Here is a 17,687-nt window from a genome sequence, read left to right on the forward strand (position 1 = left end):
TTATGAGAGGGTGGGATGAGGAGCCAGACCAGACTCTGCTAGACTAGGGATACCCCCTTAGGTGGTATGACCCAAGGTTATTACCAACCATTCAGCCCAGGTGGGTGCCTCATCCCCAAGGTGTTCACACACCTGTGGATGATGTGCTGGCTACGCAGGTAGTCCAGGGCCAGGGCCATCTCACAGATGTACAGCCTCACTGTGTCCTCTGAGAACTGGACATTCTGCTGTAGGTGGTAGCGCAGGTCTCCACCCAGAAGCAGATCCACCACCATGAACATGTCCTCCTCATCTTGGAATGAATACCTGTGGGCACCAGGGGAAGACTTGGCATATGAATGTCTGAGGAGCTAGAGCAATGGCTTCTGCCACACCTGGTCCTTCCTCCTTCCAATCTGATCGCCATCCTGCCTAAGGCAGTGACTACATCCCTCCCTGCTCAGAACTGCACCGGGACACTAGGGAAAACAGAATAGCCATGTCCCAGAGGGTGGTTCAGCTATGGAGCCAAGATGCCCATAAGTGACACGGGAGACCCAAAACAGTACACATTCCTGGGCTGTTTCAGGTCTCCCTGGTTTCTTCTGCGAGAATAACAAAACAAAAACACTGGCTAGTAAAAGAAGAACGTGAGTCAGTGCCAGTGAAATGCTTAGTACAGAGCCGGGCAAGAAATTGGTGTTTAATGACCAGAAGCCATGGTGATGATGGTAGTGGTGATGGTGGAGACGATGCTGGTAGCAATGGTGATGATGGTAGTGATGATGGTGATGGTGGTGTCGATGAACGTGATGGTGATGGCAGTGATATTGAGGGTGGTGGTAATGATTTCAATGGTGGTGGTGATGATAACGATGGTTGACAGTGGTGACTACGGTGGTCGTGGTGACAGTGATGGTGGTATGACAGCGATGGCGGTGATGATGACTGTAATAAGAGATGCTGGTGGCAGCTTCTTGCATGTTGACGATAATGAAAACGATGGTGACAGCAGCAGAACAGTGTTTTAAGGACTTCCTTCCGCTCAGTACTCTTTTGTGAGCTCTCGGAGGCAACTCTAATTTTTATTTTTATTTTATTTTATTTTACTTTTTTGGTTTTTTGAGACAGGGTTTCTCTGCATAGCTTTGCGCCTTTCCTGGAGCTCACTTGGTAGCCCAGGCTGGCCTCAAACTCACAGAGATCCTCCTGCCTCTGCCTCCTGAGTGCTGGGATTAAAGGCGTGTACCACCACCTCCCGGCTAGGCAACTCTAATTTTTAAACAACTGACTCTTTCATGAAGAAAGTCACAGAGAATTCCGTTTCATGTGATGTCCCACTTCCTGCCCTCCGTAAGCCACCCTGTCTCATCCTCAGTGGAAGGTGGCCTGGAGAAGGTGGCACAGGCAGGAGTCTGCAGAAAGGGTCAGGAAGAGGGCCAAAGAGCAAGAAACTTGGGTTGTCGTGGTGGCTCCAGTACACCCTAGACGGCAGGTGACATCCCCAGAGGGCTGGTGTGTGGAAAGTGCAAGAGCAAGAGGAAAGGAAAGAGCCAGGCGGTGGTGGCACAGGCCTTTAATCCCAGCACTCGGGAGGCAGAGGCAGGCAGATCTCTGTGAGTTCAAGGCCAGCCTGGGCTACAGAGTGAGATCCAGGACAGGCACCAAAACTACACAGAGAAACCCTGTCTTGAAAAAAAAAAAAGGAAAAGACAGACTCTGAACTCCTGGCTTGTGGCCCCCAAGTCACACCAACACCTGCACAGTTGTGACAGCCTCACTGGGGACCTCCTGTTTCACAAGTGAGAAGACTAACAACAAAGAGGTCAGGAGTGTGGTCGACAGCAAGGTAGGGAACTCAACCAGAATCCATGAACCCGACCATTAGGCAACACTGTCCTTTAGAAAGCCTGGGGAGGCTGGGTTGCTAAGGCCCCAAACAGGAAAGTCCTGGGCTTCCAAGATGTTTCATTGTCAACACTGTGTTCCCACCTCACAGCAGAATGCCCCCCTTTCTCCTGACCCTCCCCCATGCCCAGGCCTGACCTCCTGAGCTACATACAGCATGATGGGGCAGGTCTGAGGGGTACTTCTCATTTAGACCTCCCCACTTTAGATGTCGCTCAGCATGCTGAAAACAAGATGATGTGTATCATAAAAATGCTCTCTGGAGCCGGGCGGTGGTGGCGCACGCCTTTAATCCCAGCACTTGGGAGGCAGAGGCAGGTGGATCTCTGTGAGTTCGAGGCCAGCCTGGTCTACCAAGTGAGTTCCAGGAAAGGCGCAAAGCTACACAGAGAAACCCTGTCTTGAAAAAAAAAAAAATGCTCTCTGAATCTATCACTCTTCAGCCTGCCTGGAAAGCAGCAGCCACAGCACACCAGAGCTTCTGAGGAGGAAGGAAGCCACTGAGCCATGCTGTGTAGCTGCTGGGAAATGGCCGCTGTCCACTTTGAAGTTTCTTGACAACAGCAGGTTGCAGTTTGGGGGATGGGTCTGTGCTCTAAGCAAGTCTTAGGTTCACTGTCAAACAGAACATACTTGCTTTCCACTACCCCAAACAGCAGTTGGCAGCTCCTTCCTGAAGCTCTGCCAAAGGACACAGGGTCACCTACAGGAGAGGGCCACCTATGACTTCTAGAGGCTACTTGGTCAGAGATCCCTACTGTTGGAAAGGCGGTGGCTCACGGAGCCTTTGTCAATCATGCCTGTCCAGGAGCACAGCCCAGAACAGTCTAGATAGGAAGTCTACATAGCCCACTATAGGAAGTAGTCAAGGAGAGCCCCTGGGTCAGGGAAGATCCATGTACTGGAGAGGACTCCAGTGTTGGGAAGGCCCCCTTTGGGTCAGGAAGCAGTCCTGCAATGGAGAAGACCCTGGGTCCTTCCTGGAGAGGAAGGAATCAACCTCCCAACAGCTCATAGGTTCTTATGCGTCTGGCACTCATTTTGTTCAGTGTGGTGGCTTGAAAGAAAATGGCCCCCATAGGCTCATAGCAAGTGGCACTATTAGGAGATGTGGCCTTTGGAGTAGGCATGGCCTTGTTGGAGGAAATGTGTCACCAGGAATGGGCTTTGAGATTTCAGAAGCTCAACCTCAGCCCAGTGGCTCACTCTCCCTTCCTATTGCCTTCAGATCTAGATGTAGGACACTCAGCTACCTCTCTAGTACCATGTCTGCCTGCATGCTTCCATGCTTCCCACTATGACAATAATGGACTAAACCCCTAAACTGTAAGCTAGCCCCAATTAAATGTTTTCCTTAGTAAGAATTGCCATGGTCATGGTATCTATTCACAGCAATAGAAACCCTACCCAAGACATGCAGGAACCTGAAGGTCCTCCCCTAACTTGGTTGTACAACTTAGTGCTAAACCCTGGGATCCTCAAAGATTCTGGGGAGATTCTGTACAAATCCCAGCATATCATTGGTCCCTGGGCCCAGCAGGTCCTGAGCACAGAAGCTGAATAGATGGTGGGGGACACAGAGGCCTGAGGGGGGCGGGGCAGGGGAGCATCCCAGTGGTATTAGAGCCAAAGAACAGCAGGGCCCCTTATCCCATTCCAGAAGGCAAATCACACTGCAAGGAGCATCCGTGGCAGGCCCTGGGGCGGGCTCACCAGAGGTTCACCAGGAAGACATGCTCGATCTCCTGCAGGATCTCCAGCTCCCGGAAGACATTGCGGACCTCATCACGCTCGATGCATTGCTGCTTGTTCATGTACTTCATGGCATACATCTTCTCAGTGTCTCGCTTCTGCACGATGCACACCTGGAGGGCCAAGAGCGGTTGAGCAGAATGCCAGAAACCAAACTCTTTAGCTCCCTCCACCCTGAGAGAGCCAGGGTCCGCAGCCAGCAGAGGGACAAGGCAGTGAGCGGGCCCCTTCTACAGACTGGCAGAACCCTGTCTCAATGTGCCCAGACAAGAGTCCTAGCTTCATGGTGGGCTGCCCTGTGTGGAGTGCTAAGCCCCTCACCAGCCATGACCTGTGTAAGTGGTCTCACCTTATCAGGCTTCAGCACCCCTTCATAGCATGTAGCTATGAGGGCCACTAGGGGCTGCTGTGTGGTTTAAGTGTGAAATGCTCCCTCCACAGGTTCAAGTGTTTAAGCATCTAGCCTCCAGCAGGTGGCTCTGTTTTGGAAGCGGGACGAAGCTTTAGCAGGTAGAGCCTTGCTAGAGGAAGCAGGTCACTGTGCTTGGGAACAGGGGTGAGGTGTATGGCTTAGTCCTACTTCCTGTCTGCTCTCTGCTTCCTGGAAATGCCCTCACAGACCCATCCAGAGGTGCGTCTCTTAGTTGATTTCAGATCCCATCAAATTAACATTCCAGATAAGCATCTCGGGAATGAAGGAGAGAACCCACTTAGCACAAAGCTGTGCGTCCAGGAAGCCTCCATCCACACCACAGGATCACCGTTTCCACTGAGCAGGGACTGTCCTTGATAGCAGGTCCCTGTGCAGTCAGCCCTTAAGGCTCGGCATTTTCTGAGCATGGCACTGTCGTGGTCAACTACCAGCACCGGTACTACTTAGCAGAGAGGAACAGGTGAAAAGAAGGACTAGGTGAGGAGAAAAGCAGCTGGTAGCCCTTGTGGCCAAGAACCAAGGACAAAGATTCCCAAAAGAAAACAGGAGGTCAAAACACAAAAACCAGGTGCCCAATCAACACCCACCCTCACTGCAAGCCACAGTGGAGGACAGGTGACTCAGATAACCAGAGCCATTGCTGAGGGTTTCTACAGACTATGGTCTCCAGGTCTCTGTGGAACACTAGCTGCAGGTCAGAATGATTCTGGACCTCAAGGTGGGTGAGACTCCCAGGTGTCACCAGAAAGCTCGGCACGCACCATATACCTCAGTGTCACCGGCCTCAGACTACCCCAAGGGGACCCACATTCCTTTTCCTGGGAATACACACAAGGTAAAAGGTCTCTAGGATCCTTTCAGGAAGCTGACATCTAACCCTATGTCCAGCAAGGCCTCCTGGCACTGAGTGGTAAGCTTAACGACTGCCACTCAGCCACTGAAGAGTCACCAAAAGGACTTTTAATGACATGCAACAACTGTGGGACACCAAGCAAGGACACTAAGCGGTGCAGGATAAACATCGGGGCGACGCACACTGTCTGCCTAGGAGCTAGAAGTGAGCCATGGAGATGGAAGCAGCTGGGTGGATGGAAAAAGCTGTGCAGACACTTCTTGGCTATGTTTCTGTCACTCTACTGTGAAGTTCTGGTGACGGCTGCTGGTGCTTCTGTGGCCCCTGCCCTTATAGTGGCGGCGGTAGGGCTGTCTGGCACTCTGATCTTGGATGGAGGGTCTGTGGATGAAGTGGTTGAACAGCTTCTCTCAGTCCTGAGCCCTACATATCCTCCCACCATCCAGAGACACACCCTCTGTATCCACAGCTGCAGTTTCCAAGGCAACGCTGAATACATAGCACCTTGCCCACAGGCATGGTAAGCCCAAGGGAGCTCAGCCTGAGACATGATTCCAGCAGGATATGGAGGGGACATCTGACTGCCTCTAGGAGCCCACCCACCTCAGCATAAACTTGCCAGTGGTACAAACATAGCCAGGTTCCCCCACAGGCCACAAAGACTCTTGCGGAACTCTTCTGGAAGCTTCCTGTGCTGAGTCTGATGCCCCAGGGATGGGAGCTCACCTGAACATACACCAGCCCCTACCTCCAAGGTTCACCACCACCCCTGTACCCCAGTCTCAGAACTGCACTGACTCTGAGGAGTAGGCCTTTGGGAACAGGTGTGGGGTCCAGGGCCCGTAGAGGACATACAGAGAAGGGGGTCTTGTCTCTGAGGGTGACTTGGGGCAAAGATCCTTCTCAAATCTTTCTTTTCATTTTAAAAAAAAATTTAAAGCCAAGAGGAGCTATACTCAGTAGACAGAGCAGTTGTCTAACATGCACAAAGCCCTGGTTCAAGCCCCAGCACTGCATAAAACTGGATGCAGCAGTGTATTCCTGGAAACTCAGCAATGAGGAGATGAAGGCAGTCCAAGATCATCCTTGGCTACAGAGTGAGTTCAAGACTAGCCTAGGTTATATAAGACTCTCTAAAACACAAGAAAGAAAGAAAAAAGGAAGGAAGGTGTGGCGGTTTGAATACAAATGGCCCCATGGACTCCTAAGGAGCGGCATTATTGGAGGTGTGGCCTTGTTGGAGGAAGTGTGTCACTGCGGGGTGGGCTTTGAGGTTTCAGAAGCTCAAGCCAGGCCCCGTGGCTCACTGTCTCTTCCTGCTGCCTGGGGATCCAGATGTAGAACTACCTCCTCAGCTGCCTTCCCAGCGCATGGTGCCTGTGTGCCACCATGCTTCCCGCCATGATGATATTGGACTGATGGTGCCCTGCTCAGCCCTGCTCATGGTGTCTTTACAGCAATAAAACCCTAACAAAAACAGAAGGGAAAGAGAAAAAAGGGAGAAAGACAGACAGATAGACAGACATACACAGAGGGGTGGGGGATGAGAGGGAGATCAAAGGTTGTTCCCAAAAAAACCATACAGCTCACCAGCTGGCTTCCCAGGACATATAAGAATATAAACCTAGGCCGGGCGGTGGTGGCGCACGCCTTTAATCCCAGCACTCAGGAGGCAGAGGCAGGCAGATCGCATTGAGTTCGAGGCCAGCCTGGTCTACAAAGTGAGTTCCAAGACAGCCAGGACTGTTACACAGAGAAACCCTGTCTTGAACCACCCTCCCCCCACCAAAAAAAAAAAAGACTACAAACCCAGAATCTCCCAAAAAGGCCTCAGACAGCCAAGTTTAACTTGCCTTTCTGTGTCCCTGGACTATGTTCTGTGGACTGTCAAATTAAGTCAGTCCCCCAGAAATCAGGCTAACATAAAGGAGAAGGTGAAAATCACGGCTACTGGGCAGCTGTGCACATGTGTCTGAATAACCACAGTGGCACTCAAAGCCAGATCATGTGCTTGTTCATACTTGCTCTGCAAATGCTCTCTCAGGACTTCTGAGACTGCCGAGAAGGCGGCTGGATCCTCCTCTGCCCTCTTGCTAGAAGAACCACATGTCCTGAAGGGAAAGCTGCAGGCAGGGCCCTGGGCAATAGGTAGAGATGACCCAAAGGCTCTGGCCAGGGTTCAGAAAGAAGGAGAACTCAGAACGTTTCAATAGCCCTTCAGTAGTATCTGGCCACTTCTCAGAGTCCACCCACCCCAAAACCAGCACCGGCACAAGCCCAGGCAGGTTTGTGTACAGGCCACCAAGATCCCTGCAAAGCACTGCCTGGCTCTCAGACTAGCTGGGTCTCTTGGGCATTCTGAACTTGGATAGACTGATACCAATCCCACTCCGTGATTCTAACTGTACAGTTGCAGAGAAGGACCCACAAGCTTACAGCCTGGAATAAAGTGGCCTCTGGATACATCAGCTCAATCTAGGATGGGGGGTCAAGCCAAGTCAGCCATCCTTGGCTACTAAACAATATCTACCCATTCAACAATCCTGCCCACAAGGTTTCCCTCAAGTCAAGCACGGAGTTGTGACTGAGCACAATGACAGCCAGATCAGTGATGGAGTTAAAACTATGCCACACTGGCACATCGATTATTTGGAATTAAAGGTACTTTAAAAAAGGGGGGGGCAGGCATAAGCCAATAGCTGACTATCGTGCCTCCTAAAAGCAAGAGCTGAAATCCTTTCCCTAAACTGGAAGGGAAGCAACATCCTGACTCAGAACCCAAGACCAGAATGGGAGGGCTGCCTAGACCTTTCTTGTAGCTGTTCCTGTTTAATCCTCCTACATGATCTGGTTGCTTCTTTGCAGGTCAGTAGCTGTGTGATGCCGGGAGCTCTTGGTCAGACCACCTAGACAGCTAGCTGCCTTGGGTGCTGCCTAAGCCTTGGCCTTCACCCCTACTACCCTGCAGACCACAGAACTGCAGCCCTGTCCAAGGGTTCTGTGCTCTCATGGGGTCCCTCCCCATTGGCACATGGGTCAGGTCAGCAGCACCCACTCTCTCCTGGCAACAAACAGGAAGTCGTCCCTTTGGGGGATGGCACCTGGAGAGGAGCTTATGACATCTCTGGTTAAAGACGTCTTCAAAAGAAGATTGTGACTCAGACCTTCCCGGTGCCAGCAACCACCAAGGAGACCCAGGAACCTCACCCTCCTGTCTTCTGTTTCCCTACTGGTCACAGCAGTCCCTGCAGGAGCCATGGCCTTCAGGCACAGATGCAAGGGCTGAACTATCATGTGTCACCTCAGTCCTCTGCAGTATGGGGAGAGATGCTTTGCAGGGTTTTCTAGTAAGACTGCCAGGCTAGACCTCTTACCCTGTAGACAGCCTTAGACATGGCCCTCTGGCCCGGGCCTCCTGGCCCCAGCTTTCTGGTCATGAGATTGGCTGCAGATGAATGACCCCCACCCCCCTTGGAGCAAAGAAGCGGAAGGAGCACTGTGCTCATCTCTAAGCTCCAGGTGGCCCTCCCTGCCTCAGGTGTCCTCACAGCCGTCCCCAAAGCTTCTACACCAAGATGTTTTTAGGTGTCTGTTCACACTCTGCCACCCTCTCTTGCATGTGAAACCCACCCTGGACCATTCTGGAAAGCTTTGGGGGCTGTTCTGTGATCACAGAGGAACCCGCAAAGGTCAGCATGTGGCCCCTGGAGTCACCTGTCTGGGTCCGAGGCTAGTTCAAGGGTGTCCCTGGAGTCCCCGCTCTGAGACTCACTCTTCCATCACTCTTTCTCTCTTTCCAGGGTTATGGTGGAGGGGGCCGTGCAGGAGACAGGGCAGCTGCAGAATGCTTTGCAGAGGCTGGCAGCAAGCCCTTCTGATGGCATGTGAGGGACAGCTTGTGTGGACTGGGGCTGTAGGGTGGTGGGTGCTGGAGAACGTGACCCAGTTACTCACACAGGTCCTAAGTGAGACCGCTCCAGAAAGTGGGCAACACAGATCACTTTGCCCTACTCCGTGAATGTGACAGGAAGAGCCTGGGTAGGGGGCACCACTGAGACATCAAGTGTGTGGATAGAGGACTCCTGAGGGTTTGAGAGGCCACACCTGCTCCAAGACTGAGCCAGTGGCAGGTTGGCAGGCCACAGCGTCAGAGCGACAGGGGAAAGCACAGGCGGCCAAGTGTTGAGCCGCAGTTTTTTTTCCCCTGAGCTAGTTACAATCCTTTTTTCAAATTATTATTTTGAAAGCCTATTGAAAATTTCAGAATGAAAATAAGTGTCAGCCACAGCAGGCCACCCAGCCTACCTGGTCCTGGCTCCAGGCCCTTCTCTGAGTGACGCTTCATTCTGCTCCCAGGGAGCAGAATTAGAGGCCTGTCGGTCAGAGCCCAGGCCAGTCAGGGGAGTATGGGCACCGGGGCTTCTTGTCCCCCCCAAATACACTTTCAAGTATGAGGCAGAGAATGCCAGTTACTTCCAAGACAGAAGTGAGCAGGCTGAGAAACTACCCACGGAGGGCCTACCTTTAGGGGGTGGGAGGGGTCTTTGCCTAGCAAGTCGAGAGCCTTAGGTTATTCTGTCCCATTTGTGCCTCCCCTATGAAAGCTGCCTATATACCCCCTACCTAGGGTCAGCCATATACACCCACACACACCACAGGCCCTTTCTCCAGGACCCAAGAAAAGCCAAGGGTCCCAGTCTCCAGAGAGAGTATGAACTGTGGCTGTTTGGAGCTGGCATGTGGTAGGACTTTGCTTCAGTCCCAAGAAGTCAAACTGCATGGCCATCCCAAGCTTGCCTATCATGATACACCGGCTCCCTAGGGAGCCAAGACCTTGGCCTAAACTTGTAGCACACCCTCACCTGGGGCACCTTCTCTCTCTTTGGAACCTGCTGATCTAGTCCTTCTCTCCTTAGCGATCTGAACCTTCACTCTCTTCCCACACAGGCTGGCCTGCCCAAGTCATGCCGAGTGGGGCTGGCTGCAGAGTTCTGGACTGTGGACACACTTAACACTTGCTAGGGACGGTGCTGATTTTGCCCTTAGAATGGGTCATTAATTGCATCTAAGTGCCCTTTGGTGGCGGCAGCTGAGCAGGTTTAAGCCCAGCTGGAAAAGCCTGGCTCTGCTGGCTTCGAATGCCACCCCCTACGGGGAGGCTCCAAGGAAGAGTTTTAGGCTGCCCTGATTTAGAGGGACGGCAGGTGTGGCCGGTCCGGCCATGCAACACTTCAAAAGGTGAATGGAGACCCAGGGCCTCTTACAGCGAAGCCTTTGCAGCAGGCCCACTGAACTGTTTCCTCAAAGGAAATTGGTCTGGACGTTCTGGGCCACTTCCTCAGTAATCCACTTACACCAGACAAAGAGGAAGTGAGATCAGATCTCAGAGGAGTGAGCCCTGCTGCTCCTGGGCGGCAGGGCGCTCCGCAAAATGCCACTGCTCAGCCTGGAATAAGCTGGTGACTAATGGCGGTGTAAGCGCCATTCTAATTGAACACTGTTTACGCATCTTGCAGATTTAAGTGATTCACCCCAAGCTTTTTTTCTTTCTAAGTCATTTTTGTTCCCCAGAAAGCAAAGGGCTGACAACAGGTACTTAAAGCCTTGAAACACTATAATGAAAGCACCTCCTGGGAGTAGCAAAACCCAGGGAAGGCAGACTGGACCACAGGGGACCAGATAAGGATCCTGCCTTTCCCAGGATTCCGTTGGTTGCCAATGCCAGCAGCACAAAAATCACAGGATGGGTCCTGGAGAAGGTATATGTGGTTGTCAGACCTAGGGAGAGGTGCCTGGGTAAGGCACAAAGAAAACAGTGTCCTCCCCCCACCCCCAACAGAGCCAAGCAGTTCATGCAGAGGAACAGCAGGGCAGGGGCTAGACAGAACAGAGAAGGGTGCTCCGATGACTCACAGGCGTCCCTGACAGAGCAACAGCGACTACACCAGTCTCCTGCTTCTCCCAAGAGGGTGTGATCTTGAAGATCTCTAGGAGGTCCGCCCTCCTCAAATTCCATCCTGGGCCCCTTCCTGGACCAGCTCCTGCTGTTCCCTAGTACCCAGCACCTGTCCTCAACCTAGACCCACCCCCTTGCCTGTATTGGTTCTCCCTTACTGTCCCCTGACCTCTGTCCTTCAGAGACTTCAGAGGAATGCTTGTCCTGGAAGAGGTACCATTTGGAGGGGGTACCTAGCTCCATGTAGTGGGGAGAGGGACAAAAGAGGAACACACACAGGGAAGAGGGGGGGCAAAGACTTGGCTTTCTCAGCTCTTAAGCACTGTTCCTGGGGCAGCAGCTGGTGGGACTAAAGAAGCTTTGGACGTCACTATACATTAGTCACTTCTTGTCATTGTAACAAGACACCAGACAGAAGCATCTCAAGGCTCGAAAGATTGATTTTGGCTCACAGCTTAGTAAGGTACAGTTCACCATGGTGAGGAAGGCATGGCCAGAGTCCACGGTAGCAGACACTGAGGCTGGGACCTGCCATATCCCTTAGAATTAAGAAGCAAAGATGCATGCTGCTGCTCAGGTCTTTCCTCTTTTCTTCCTCTTTTATTCAGTCTGGATCTCCAGCTCATGGGATGGTGCTGTGCCCACTGAGGGATGGGTTTTCCTCCTGAGTTCAAACTCAGCAAACACTCTCATGCACACCAAGTGGTTGTTGCCTCATACACTGATACATAGAGACAGAGCAGGCAGCGGAACAGAACAGAAAATCAAGAAACAGACCAAGCTGCACAGAGATACTTCTTTTGTCATTACAAGTGGCTTCTCAAACTTAAGTTAAAAAAAGAAAAATGACTTTTTAGTAATTGATGTTGGGAACAACTAAGTCATTGTATGAAAATTTGATCCATGCCTGACACTACAAACCAGGATAAGCTCCAGGTTATGAGTTTTAACCTGACACATAAAACCTAAAAGCAATAGAAGAAAACATGAAGATGTCTCTCAATGGAGGTAGGGACAAATTTCTGTGGCTCTGAATCCAAAAGCAATTTGGAAAATAACTGATAAAAATGGTTGCATAAAAGAAAATTTCTGTGCATGGGAAAGGGTGTATAAATGAACCTGAAAGACAAGTAAACTGAGAAAATATTTGCAACTTAGGTCAGATCAAGGTTTTCATTCCTAATACATGTATATCAAGCTCTAGAAACAAACAGAAATACCAACCAAAGAGGAATGTGAACAAAAAAATAGGCAAATTAGCCTACCATAAGAGAAATGCAAGGCAAAGCTGTGAGTTGTTGTGCCTTTTCTGTCAGGCTGGCATAAATCCAAGCAGCTGGCAACAGGCCCTGTGGCAGGCACCCTGCGGACGACATCGGTGCCACCCCCTATGCGGGGAGACTTGGCAATTTCCAGCACAATTCATGTGTACCACCCTCCAGCCCACATACTCCACTTCTAGGAACTAGCCCAAAGACAGACTGCAGAAGCACATGGGCATGGCTAGTGCATGAAGCATGGGGACAGTGGGGCTTGTTGATACAGCTTCAGACGTAACAAATCGTGACATAAATGACTGGCCGAATGATGGCCTCCAGAGGCGCATGTGACCTAATCCTGGAACCTGTAGATGTGTTCCTATGCATGGGAAAGGGACTTTTGCAGCTGGGATGCTGATCTTGAGAGAAAGACAGCATCCGGGACCAAAGGTATCTGATGCTGCCACATGGTCCTTACCAGTGGGGTGGGGGAGCTCAAGTCAAAAGAGAGAGACAAGACCGAAACAAGAGACCCGAGTGGCAGCAAGACCATCAGCCAAAGACTGAGGAACTCCTCTAGACGTGGGAGGCAGATCTGAAATGGATTCTATCCTGGAATGTCCAGAAGGAATGCAATCCAGCCCACACTAGGCTGTAACATATAAGTGGTCCGCACTCATGGAAAACGACTGCCAAGGTCAGATGCACACAAGTCTCAGGCAGGAGCAAGGCTCTCTGATGATGAAGGCTTGCTTCAGTCACGGACCATAAAGACATCTAGAGATGGAGAGAAGCTCACAGGTAGGGTCTCTCAAAGACAGAGCAACCCGGGCCACCGCTAAAACCACACAGCAGGGGAAGGAGGGGCAGATACAGAGCAAGGAGACCAAACCACTCGTATCAAGATGCACTGTCAATCCAATTCAGAGAGTAGTAAGAACAACAGTCATGAGTGCTGACCCTGACCACTGCTCACAGGCCCACCGTTGGCTATCTTAGGCGTGAAAAGGTTCTGTAGCTGCGTTTAAGAAAATGATCCTTGTGTTTTGAAGACGCCTACTGTAGCACAGAGGGAAGAGGTGGGCTGTTCTCTGTAATTCAGTTTCATGCATAAGAGAGTCAAGGGAGAGGAACGACTTCCACAGGGGTGGTCAGGTCTACTTTTGCTCTGTGGATAGACCCAAAGCTACTGTTCACAGTCGTCAGTGGAGAGGTACAGTCAGCATTAGCTCTGCTCTATGCAGAGGCCTGGAACCCAAGGCTTAGGATGAAATGAGGACAGCAGCCTTCCACGGCAAGGGTCCACACTTGCTCTACTGTCCTGGCCCTAGAAACTTGTGAATTATCATGAGGCTCCCACAATGGCACGACACACAGAGGCAACTGATTCAGCTGTCTCAGAGCAGAGATGGGCTTTTGGAACCACCCGGGGCAGAGAGGGAAATGAGGTACATGGTGAGCAGGCTCAACCTCATGCAAGATACCCACAGCCTCCTGGGAACCTCAGAGCATGGCCTGACTCCTGGACAGCTGTGTTAGCCAGCCCCATGAGCTTCACCAGCAAGAGGAGATCCTCCAGGCCCAACAAGCAGGGGGCAACTGCTCCTGGCAGTCAGCAGGGCCACCCTCAGGACACCCTTGTTTGGTCTTCCCAAGTCAAGGCTACACAAGGACCAGGTTTAGCGGGAGGATGACAATGGCCTTCACACGCCTAAGCAGGGAAGAAAGCAAGAGCTCTCTGCCTGAGCCTGTCTCGAGGGAAACAGCTATTTTTAAGGCACCAGCACTGCCTGGGTGACCCTGAGAGGCAAGCCTGGCACATTCACATCGTGTTTTGGCCCACTTAGGAGCATGTGATAAATGCTCTGCTGCACGCTGGCTCTGTGGGGCAGTGGCTAGGAGGCTTTCTTTGTCCTATGGCGGCAGCAGAGGCAAGTCCAGAACCGAGCTGTTAGAAGAGGGACTTGCAACAGGCTGCTGATGCCCCAGACCGCAGCATTCTCAGCCTTCACAGCCCCCATGGCATCCTTGGTGCTCACGGTACCCACAGTTCCTGTGGCACTCCTGGGCTGCCACAGCCCTGGTGATAACCCCCAGCCAAGACTCAGAGCACAGCCCCTCTCAGGAAAACATCTCTTCCGATCTAGTAAGGGAGGAAGCCCCTCTCCTCGGTCAGCCTCTTGCGGCTGGTGTGGACCTCACCTCCTGACCTTTGAAGAATCCCGCAGTAGCTATGCTCAGAACTCCCATGGGCTTCTTTCACCTCCAATTCTGGAAGGGATGGAGTCCTGTTTGATCCTCAGCATTTTCCCTTCTTCAAAGCCACTGCGGCCAGCAGCCCTGGCTTTCATGAGAAAAGGCCACTGGTGCCTCCCCCCCCCCTCAGCGTGGGAGGGCACAGAGAGTGTCCTGGGGTGAGGACAGGGTCCAGATGGCTTCTAGAGAGGTCTGTGCTCAGAGGCCCACAGAAGAGAAGTTCATAGGACATCAGGCAGACTGAGTGCCCCAAGACCACTTCTCCAATGAAGGTCCGAGGCAGAAAAGTTCACAGTTCACTCAAAATTAAAACTCAGAGCCAGCCTGGGCCTGAGTGGCAGAGCTCTGAAGTGGTGGGGGTGGGGGTTGGGGGCAAGCACCCTGTCGCTGGGCCAGCTGTATGAGACTCACTCAGACCTGACAACCGTCCACTCTGGGTGTCTCTACTGCCCTCCTGAAGCCAACTGCTGCTGTGATCCCTTAAGAGGACATCAGGTCCCACTAGGAGTCTCTCACCTCTCTCCTCTTCCACTAGTGAGAGCATGTTTTCTGCCCTCTTTTTTTTTTTTTTTTTTTTTTACAATCAACAAAATCAGCAAAAGTACGAACAAGAGTCAGTTTCAAACCATCTCAGGTCACAACCAATATAGTCAACAGCTGCCATTGTTTTGAGGTCTCTGGGGCACACTCCCTGACAAATGAGATAGCCCACTCAATGTGCTTGGCCCTAGGAAGTTCTCATCCACCTCTGCCAATGGGGTAGACGCCACAGGTTGTCTGTAAGAGGGGACCAGGTTGACACTTTAGCCAGAGCCTGCGTGCTGCAGGACCAGACGGCCACGACTGGGGAAATGAGGCTCAAGCACGAGCAAGGAACACATGTGCTCAGGGTCAGCAGCACCTGGAGCAGGCAGAGACTTCTGTAGCTGTCACTGACATTGGTGACTCTAATGGCCACCTTGAGCTTACATTAGTGATGCTGGCCACAGACGCTACCCACATTGGGATAGCCGTTCCCATGATGGGACCACAAAGCAATGGCCCTGACATCCACAGCACAAAGATTTGAGATGCTAGACCCTAGAGTTCAGGATCCAAGGTCTGACTGTCTTGGGAGAAAAGAGTGGAGCTGACGGGAAAGTCAAGACAGTCACTTGACATTGGCACAAGCACCAAAGGGTAAGTTGCTTCCATCCTGCTGGTGTCAGAGTCCACTGGCTGTGAAGATGGAGGCTAGATGGTACCACCTGCCCAACTAAGCTGACACAGGCCGCCTCCCAATGACCTTCTCATCCTGGTGTCTTGGGTGATCCATACGGGCTGTAGGCTAAACTGGCTCCAGCAGCCCCAGAGGTGACCCAGGACCCATGATTCAGCATTAACAACTGGGTAACATCTCAGTAGTCAGGCATCTATGAGCTCTCTGTGGCCATGAATGGCCTCCCGCTGCTGTGTGGACCAACTTAGAACCTGATTCTCTGCAGACAGACTCAGTGAACCATCGGCTCAGTGATGTCCCACAATACTCCTGGCAGGATGCAGCCGCTGAGAGGTTGCCATGGCAACCACAGTGCTGTCTTGTCTCTGAAATGCTGGGCAAAGCCATAGTGTCATCACTGGGGGGCCACATTAACAGATCTTTCAGGGAAAGGCAAGGGGGTCCTGGCCCAGCCTCACACCAGCCCAAAGCCCCCAAATTGCACGTCCACATTGAGGATCATCTTCCTCTGGCTGGAGCCTCTCCTGGATCTAGCTGAAGATTTGGGGACTCAGCAGGGGCAGAACTGCTGGAGTGGTTGGGGACTATGTCAAAGGCATTTTGCCCCCAACTCTCTTAGTTCTTTCCCCATAAGCTTAAGGACACAGAAGCTGTCTGTGTGTTGGGCCTGAGCCTTTCTACCGGGGTGCACTCTCTCCTTTCCCATATCATGCTCCATCAGTTCTTCTGTGAGAGCTCTGCAGCCACAGTGCTAGGTCCAGCTCCTTGGGGTGAGACCTCATGCCCAGACTGCAGAAAGGGCAGAAAGGGGCCAGGTCTCCCTCCCCAGAGATCACTGTGTCTAGGCACCCTGGAGCCTCTGTGTGACTTGTGGCTGGTCATAGCCTGGGGACAGAAAGAGGGAGAAAGAGAGTCTAAGGAACAGAGAGTGACCAGGGCAGTAGGGAGGTTAGAGAGAAAGGTGGATGGAGAGATCCATCCAGTTTGAAACTGGGTCCATAAGGCCCTCGGCAGAGGAACATTCCTGCCATAACAACAAACTATGCCTGCTGTCCCAAAGCCAATCCAAGTACTAACACCCCACCTGGACTAGGGCCCCTGCACTCCCTAAAGGACATCCAGACCCAGGAGTCATGCATCTCCTTGGATCTTCCTAGGGCTCCCTTGATCTTCCACTTGCTGATGACACTTTTCAGAGGATCTTCAGAACCGCCACTTTGCCCTATAGATAGCACTGACTGACATTAATGTTCAGCCTTGAGCGTATTTGGCACATCATAGGAAACATGCTTCTAAAACTCCCCACACCTACTGGAAGCCGGAAGCTGGTCCTGTCTTCCCAGTAAGAACTGTCCATAGGCTGCAAGATCACTACCTGGACTGCCTGGACCCCTGACTGGGTATAAGTCCTAAATCCAAGGCTGTCCAGCCTCTTCCCAGCCATAATGGAGCTCAAGGAAGCAGGCTTTCCCTTCACTATGGGGAGGTGTTACAGCGAGGGTGCTGATGGGCAGGACCACGGCCGGGAGGCACAGACCAACCAGGTCTCCAAATGGAAAACTGAATTCCTCACTACAAGAATCAACACCATACAGAACAACACCACACACGACTCTAAGAACAACAAAATATGGGGCACATAAAGGAAGGAGTCAGGTGACATCCCCAAGCCTGCCACTTTGTGGTACTGAATATTGTGAGGTAAAGGACAGAGAGCCAACAACTGCAGGGAAGGCTTTCCAAGAATGCCCCAGAGCTGCTGAGGACACATCCTCCAGGGTCTTTCCTTGCCACCACAAGCTGGCCTGCTCCAGGAGGGCCTGCCCCTCATAGAGACCCTGGGAGCAGACCTGCCCCCAGATAGGCTTGATCACAAGCCAGCGCAGCTCACCTGGGCCAACAAGGACCTCTGGGTGCTCCCAGATATGTCATGTACTCTCCCTGAGTGTCCTTCTCCCAGGAAGAGGGAACGCTGATTCTCAAATCTCACCGCATTTTGGGGATACTCACTTTTGTTTGCTGTGATGTCACTATACATAAGAAATTATGTATATAGTATAAAAATGTTACTA

General features: G+C 51.9%; 1 protein-coding gene across 1 annotated transcript in view; it reads right to left on the minus strand.

The window, feature by feature from the left end:
• Stk32c (serine/threonine kinase 32C) overlaps window positions 1–17,687 on the minus strand; it is an 85,541-nt gene that overhangs the window by 13,552 nt on the left and 54,302 nt on the right. The window contains exons 3-4 of the mRNA XM_006987578.3: window positions 3,601–3,752; window positions 133–306 (exon numbers count right to left, since the gene is read on the minus strand). Coding sequence (XP_006987640.2) covers window positions 133–306; window positions 3,601–3,752 — 326 coding nt within the window. The remainder of the gene's footprint in view (window positions 1–132; window positions 307–3,600; window positions 3,753–17,687) is intronic.

The sequence above is a fragment of the Peromyscus maniculatus genome, chromosome 1 (genome assembly GCF_049852395.1).
Source record: "Peromyscus maniculatus bairdii isolate BWxNUB_F1_BW_parent chromosome 1, HU_Pman_BW_mat_3.1, whole genome shotgun sequence".
NCBI lineage: Eukaryota > Metazoa > Chordata > Mammalia > Rodentia > Cricetidae > Peromyscus > Peromyscus maniculatus.